This window comes from Heteronotia binoei, chromosome 15 (assembly GCF_032191835.1).
Source record: "Heteronotia binoei isolate CCM8104 ecotype False Entrance Well chromosome 15, APGP_CSIRO_Hbin_v1, whole genome shotgun sequence".
Lineage (NCBI taxonomy): Eukaryota > Metazoa > Chordata > Lepidosauria > Squamata > Gekkonidae > Heteronotia > Heteronotia binoei.
In genome coordinates this window covers 23,763,047-23,770,516 of record NC_083237.1, presented here as the reverse complement: position 1 = coordinate 23,770,516, position 7,470 = coordinate 23,763,047, and the positions used below count along the sequence as shown (strand labels likewise).

Here is a 7,470-nt window from a genome sequence, read left to right as displayed (position 1 = left end):
CCACCCTCCAAAGCAGCCATTTTCTCCAGGGGAAGTGATCTCTGACATCTGGAGGTCACAGTTGTAATTCCAGGAGGGTGGCAACCAATGTTCCCTGTAAGCTTAGTTAGTGTGAGCTAGCTCCCAGATTTTTAGCCTCCAGCTCAGATTTTTGTTTTAGCTCAGGAAGGAGGACCCCAGAGCACACTAATTTATGCAGTAGCGCACAATGTCAGTAGCTCACAAAGTAGAATTTTTGCTCAGAAGACTCTGCAACTTAGAGGGAACATTGGTGGCAACCCGTGTCTTGCCAGACAAGGAAGATCCCTGGGCCTGTAGGATAAGGCATAATTTGACCTATCAAAACCAAGCTTTCTTTCTTTTGGGATGCACAAAGATAAGCAGGCAGTACCACGCAAGACCAAAGGTAGGCATTCACACATGCAGGCTAGAAAGGCAGCAAAGACAACCATTTCATCATAGGTTCAATCCTAATGTGTGGTAAAAGCCTCCTTGACAGGGTGAGAAGTGACATCCTAGACATCGTTAGAGCCTTCTAAATCCATAGAACCCAGTGGGTTCAGATGAGTGCAACTGTTTAGAATTGTGTTGTAAGTCACCCCAGGAGAGAGAGAGACCTTGGTCGTTTCTATGGACTGGGTTGCTACTACCTCTGGAGGAGGATTGTCAGGATGGCGGCGGCACGCCCCTTTGGAGGAAAGGGAAACCGAATTCGCTTAGGTTTGCAGGAGGATGCGCCTGCCTTTAGGGACATAGAGACCTCCCCACAGGCAGCAAAGGAGCAGTTCTCTCCGTCCCGGGTCATTCCTCCCCACTCCTCAGACATCCCCTCTGCAAAAATGTAGAGTGCGTGGGTCTTCTCGTCAAAAAAGCGTGCCTCCTCCTGTTGACCTCCGGGGCTTCCAGTCCCTGCGTGCCGAGGCGCCTGCCCTGAGTGGCGCCACCTTCTCCAAGTCCCACGCGGAGCGCACAAGCGCAGCAGCTCCAAGCAGCAGCCTCGGGGCGCACCTTTTCCTCTTCTTCCAAGGGCGCACCTTTCTGACTCTCGAGCTACAATACCTCTTTGCCTCTGCCCAGCCCTTTGCCTACTAAGCGCATCACACCCACCCACACTCCGCCGCCCGGTTCCCAGCTCCTCGAGGGGCGCACGGCCTGGTCGTCCTCTCCAGATCCCCCCCTTTGAGCCGTGCGGCCGGGCCAGGCGCCCCCCGCTCCTCCAGTTTCTCGCCTCCTTCCCCCGCTCCGATCCAGGCTTCCCCACCCCCCTTACCGTCTCCATAGCCCCCCGGGGCGCGCCCCCCCCGGCCACCGTCTGCAGCAGCACGCGAGGGGTTAAGCCCTGCAGACAATACTCGGCCAGGCCCAGCTCCGCCTCCTCCTCCACCAGCCCGCCTGGCCCCGACCGGCGCTGCTGGGCTCCGCTCCCCCCTCGTCGGAGCGCGCCAGGCAGCAGGCCAGTCACCAGCAGGGCCCGGCCTGTGCCGCAAATGCACACGCGCCCTCTTCTGCCGATAGGCGAGACCCCGCATCCAAAGCTGGAGTTTCAAGGGGCAGGGGTGGCTGCCCTGAAGCGCCCGATAGACCCAGGGTGGCCGCAGTGACCTTGAGGTCGCTTCTTCCTCTGCCCACGTGTCTTCAAGCCTGCTGTGCTGTGCTGTGCTGGAGAAGATGAGATCTCCAGGATTTATTTATCCGGGCCTCGGAAAACCGAATCCCCTTGATCGGGAGGAGTTGCGAGGCGACTTTTCGCGCCTCTTGGTTTGCTCTCTATGACATAGCTAGTCAACTCCTCCGGTTAACGTTTTCGATTAGAAGGCGTCAGTTCTGCAGCAGTGTGAAAGCAGGAAACTGCCGCTGAGCACAGAGGAGAAAAATTCATAAAGGAAGTTATAGCCACAATCATTATAGCTAATTCAGGGTTGCTATTGCCAACTGTAGGTTAGGAAATTCATAGAACTCTGATGGTGGTAAAGTCTGGGGAGAGGAGAGACTTCAGTGGGGTGTAATGCCATAGACCAGGGGTGTCTCTTTCACACACATTGTGTGTTTCTTGAAGCCCCCACCACACCATTGGCTTGGAGCTTTAAGTTAAAGCTCCAGATTTTTAGCCTCCTCCTTTTTACCTCCCCCCCCCATCTATTGTTTGCCTGCCTGCCTTGCCTTCCCATCTTGCAGTTCTCAAACATCTGACATTTATTCTAAGTGGCTCTTAAGCAAGTTTGGCCACCCTTGCTATAGAGTTTCCCAGAAGAATTGATCTCATATGGAGGTCATTTGTAATTTTGGGAGATGGACCAGACCCCACCTTGAGGGTCCTGATAAGTTGGAAATATGTATCTGGGATAGGGAGGGGTTACCAGGTGCAGGCCATTTTGAACCTTGCCTTAAAACACAGGAAAAAAGAAATTTAAGAAATTTAAAAAGAAATTTAATTTGTGCTCTTAGAGTACACGAAAGCTTACATTCTGAATAAAACTTTGTTGGTCTTAAAGGTGCACTTGACTCCTACTTTGTTCTACCAATAAAGTATAATAGGTAATGCCATGTAATTACATCTTAAATACCTTTAAAATACTTATTTTGCCTGATGTAAGTTCAAGTTTCATATGGCTTTAGGGAACAGAATGTCAGCACTGTCTTCAAGACAGCAGAGAAAGCTTAATTTTAAATAGCTTTTCTTTATGCATTTAAATATATAATTTGAATTTGGGGGGACAAAAATGTAAAAGATTTTCCAAGGGCAAAGACTAATATACTTCAGGGAGGCAGGGGGTGTTTTGTGGCTGGGGGCAAGGGTTCACATTTTCATAGCAGGAACTCCTCTGCATATTAGGCCACAAACCTCTGATGTAGCCAATCCTTCTGGAGCTTACAGTAGGCCCTGTATTAAGAGCCCTGTAAGCTCTTGGAGGAATGGCTACATGGGGGGGGGGGGGGGGCTAATATGCAAAGGAGGTCCTGCTACAAAAAAAAAAAAACCTGCTCTCCATCTGAGGGACTATTGCAAAAAACTGCCCCCCTTCATCCTTGTCCATGCAAATAAAGGGTTGACAGATTTGGGTTGAGAAATACCAGATTTTGGAAGTGGGGGGTTGGGGAGGTATCTCAGATGGATATAATTCCATAGAGCCCACCCTCCAAACCAGCCATTTTCTCCAGAACTGATTGTGCTTGCCTGGAGATCAACTGTAATAGTGGGAGATATCCAGGTACCTCCTGGAGGTTGGCAACTTTAATAATTCTGTATAATGGTGTCCAGACTGCAAAAAAAATGGAAACAATCTCGCAGGTCCCAGACTCAGAATCTGTTCTACCTTTCTTCCCAACCCCGAATGGCAAAGCCAGCCATCAGCCTGTCAACCGCTTTAGAAATGCATGTTGCTTAGGGTTGCCAGGTCCGTGTTGGAAAATACCTGGAGACTTTGGGGGTGCATCCAGGAAAGGGCGGGGTATGAGGTGAGTGGCCTCAGCAGGGTACAATATGCACAGAGTCCACCCTCCAATGCAGCCATTTTCTCCAAGAGGAGCTGATCTCTGCCCGCTGGAGATCTCCAGGTCCCACCTGGAGGCTGGCAACCCTAAATTATTGCCACCCTTTTGGTAAGATGATTCATAGAATCATAGAGTTGGAAGGGACCTCCAGGGTCATCTAGTCCAATCCCCTGCACAATGCAGGAGACCCACAAATACCTACCACGAATTCACAGGATCTTCATTGCTGTCAGATGGCCATCTAGCCTCTGTTTAAAAACCTCCAAGGAAGGAGAGCCCACCACCTCCCGAGGAAGCCTGTTCCACTGGGGAATCGCTCTAATGGTCAGAAAGTTCTTCCTAATGTTGAGCCAGAAACTCTTTTGATTTAATTTCAACCCCTTGGTTCTGGTCCTACCTTCCGGGGCCACAGAAAACAATTCTACACCATCCTCTATATGACAGCCCTTCAAGTACTTGGTGATCATATCACCTCTCAGCCACCTCCTCTCCAGGCTAAATATCCCTAGCACCTTCAACCTTTCCTCATAGGACTTGGTCTCCAGACCTCTCACCATCTTCGTTGCCCTCCTCTGGACCCGTTCCAGCTTGTCTATATCCTTCTTAAAATGTGGTGCCCAAAACTGAACACAATACTCCCAGTGAAGTCTCACCAGAGCAGAGTAAAGTGATACTATCACATCACTTGATCTGGACACTATACTTCTGTTGATACAGCCCAAAATTGCATTTGCCTTTTTAGCCACAGCATCACACTGTTGACTCATGTTCAATGTATGATTCACTAAGACCCCTACATCCTTTTCTTGCATACTACAGCTAAGACAAGTCTCTCCCATCCTATAACTATGCATGGGATTTTTCTTACCGAATTGCAGAACTTTACATTTATCCCTGTTAAAATTCATTTTATTGGTTTTAGCCCAGTTTTCCAGCTTGTCAAGGTCATCCTGTATCCTGTTTCTGTCTTCTACTGTATTTGAAACCCCTCCCAATTTAGTATCATCGGCAAATTTAATAAGCATTCCCTCTATTCCTTCATTCAAATCGTTTATAAAGATGTTGAACAAAACAGGTCCCAGAGATTCGTGGAGAGAAACGTCGTGAGTCCCTGTTGCGCACCTGTTAAGAGCAAGAAGCCTGGACAGGAATTTTTCACAAAGCAGAAAGGTAAGCCCCGGCCTCTCCCTTACTGCCCATTCTGGTTTCCCGCAGTCCAGGGAGGAACGTGTTACGCAGCCATGTTTCTCCAGGTGGAGGGGACTCGAGGGGTGTTGCGCTTTCCGGTTCCTGTTACATCGGTGGAAAGGAGGGAGATGCAGGAGAAGCGAACGGAAGAGTAAATGGAGGGGTTCGCGGCCGGCTGTGTTGTGCGTAGCCTTGAACTCTTTGCAAATACACACGTAAAGAGGGGTCTGCTCACTTTGGACGAGCGTTTTCCCTGTAGAAACTGGACTTTGCTTGCCGTTTTTCTTTAAATTTCTCATTGCCTTTCCGAAGAGGAGCGTTTCCAGGTATTTCTAACGAGGAGGAGGGGGGGGGGTCATGCCTCTTAATGTCACATCACAGCCCTTTCGTTCGGTGCTTATTTAGTTAGGAAACTTGCACAGAGCTTGCACTTTCTTTCCTGAGCTTGCAGCGCTTCACGGAAGAGAAACATTCAATCCGTTGCATTCCGTTGGGGACGATTCTGTGAGCTGAAGGTGGCTTGGAACAGCCTCTGGCACCACATACAAGTAAACGACTGCTGTTTACATGCTTGAGGGTATTACTTTTACGCCTTTTTTGTTTTTTTGCCTGAAGTCACAGCTGGTTTATGGCAACCCCCTAGTTGGAGTTTGAAGGCACCGGTAGTTCAGGTTTGGTTTGCCAGTGTCTGCTTTCGTGTCGTGACCATGGACTTCCTTGGTGGTTCCAAATACTGACCAGGGTTGACCCTGCTTTGCTTCCAAGATCGGGCTAGCCTAAGCTATCTAGGTCACAGCTCTGGGTCTCTTGAGAGTGCAAAATAACTAACTGATATTTGGAAGGCACGTGGTGGTTCTGTGCTCTTGCTGAAACTAAACAGGCTTGTCAGTACCTAGTTAAAAGAAGACCCTGTATATAAATTTGAGTTCCATGGAAGAAAGGTCAGATGAAAATATCTCAGTGGCTGGGGGTGATGGTGGAATAGTGACACACTACTAGATATATGCCCTATTGTATTATTTTGACTTTTTATTACTTGATTATTTGCATTTGACATGGTTATTACCATGAGCCTGAGACACAGGATTGGCTTAGAAATCAATCTGTATTGAAACTACCTTTGAGACTCTGTTTTCCTCCCTAGATTTCTTCTCCAGTCAGTGTTTGCCTGGCTTCGTGATGAAGAAAGCCCCACGGAAAAACCAAGGCGAGCGCTACCGCCTGAAGTTCCGGCGTTTGCGCCGGGCAGCCAAGGTACTGGTTTATGAGAATGCAGCCTTGTGTGACGAGATTGCCCGACTTGAGGCAAAATACCTGCGTGTGCGGGAAGAGCGTCGCTTCTTGCTCGCCCGGCTGTTGCAAGCCCAAGCCCTGGCTGATGATGAGTCTCCTGTACCTGTTGCTGCTGCTGTTTCACAGCCCTCCCCGGATGAACCAGCTGTCCGCAAACCTCGCCGTGAGCGCAAAGGCAAAGAGAACGGTCGGGCATCCAGGCGTAGGGCAGTGGCAGAGCCAGGGATCCGCCGACTGGTTCCCCCGCTTCCCTTAGATCCTTCAGGCCGACCTGTTTTTCCCATCACTTTGGGATCGCTGACTGTCTACAGCCTGGGTGAAATAGTCTCTGACCGTCCTGGTTTCCACATAGGGAGTGCCATCTACCCTGTGGGGTACTGCAGCACTAGGATCTTTGTTAGTGCACGCAGGCCAGTGCACCGCTGCCTCTATACCTGCCAGATCAAGGACGGTGGTGCTGTGCCACGCTTTGAAATTGCTCCTGAGGATGACCCGGGTTGTGTTGTCGCTGGCCCCACACCAGATGCCTGTCACGCTCAGCTCCTGGAAGCTGTGGGCGCAGCACAGCTGGAACCAGCAGGCGCTGAGTTCTTTGGTCTCTCACACCCGGCCATCCAACACCTCATCCAGAGCTGTCCGGGGGCACGCAAGTGTGTTGGGTACCGCTGGTTGCGCTTTGAAGTGTGCCGCCCAGCAGATGGGCCTCCACCTGAGGGGTTACCTTCAGGAAACCCTGGAACTGACTACGAGGCTTTCCAGAACCAAGGCTTGGCAGGGCCTGTGGGCCTGGACTTCCCAGAAGCCACTCCTTCTCCACCCAGTGGAAACGGCTACGCAGAACTCTTTCTGCCATGTGCTCCGTCAGTGGGATCTCCCATTCCCCAAAGCCCAGAAAGTGACACGGACTGAACCTTGCTGGGTACACAACTCAGGAGAGCAGGAGGCATCCCCCACTGCCCTTAAGCTTTCCTGTGGAGGAGACTGAACTGACACCCTAAACTGCTTGCTCTGTGATTTGCATAGTGGTTCTCATGCGTAGATACATGTGAGAATGTAAGTATAAGATAGTGGTATATCTGCTGTAAAAGATTCTTGAAAGAACTACTTCAAATGATTCTCATCAATAAAATTAGCTGCAAAAAAATCCACAACCCTCTGGTGGTTTTGCCATTATCACATTGCAAAAACTCGGGAATACAAATGGCCTGATACAGATTTTGTATCTTCTTTGGAACAGGGTTACATTTCTGAATGCACTTATGTGGCCAGGTTTCACAGCAGAATGATGATTTAGGACAGGGAAAAGTTATATAAACTCTCCCTCTGGTTTGCAGATGTCATCATGTAACCCTGTGAATGCTAAGAAGCAGTGTTCCTTCTAAGCTGAGTGTGAGCTAGCTTGCAGATTTTTAGCCTTGCACTTTTTTGTGTCTGCTCAGGAAGGATGGCCCCAGAGCAAACTAATTTATGCAGTAGCCAAATCACTCGCTCACAACT

At 49.7% G+C, this 7,470-nt stretch overlaps 1 protein-coding gene across 1 annotated transcript; it reads left to right on the top strand.

Annotated features, from left to right (window-relative positions):
- Nucleotides 1–4,761: 4,761 nt before the first annotated feature.
- On the top strand, nucleotides 4,762–7,124 carry TBRG1 (transforming growth factor beta regulator 1). The gene is made up of 3 exons (XM_060256823.1): nucleotides 4,762–5,006; nucleotides 5,125–5,257; nucleotides 5,825–7,124. Exons 2-3 carry the CDS (start codon nucleotides 5,248–5,250, stop codon nucleotides 6,880–6,882), a joined length of 1,068 nt encoding a protein of 355 aa, XP_060112806.1. The 5' UTR covers nucleotides 4,762–5,006; nucleotides 5,125–5,247; the 3' UTR covers nucleotides 6,883–7,124.
- The last annotated feature ends 346 nt before the right edge of the window (nucleotides 7,125–7,470 follow it).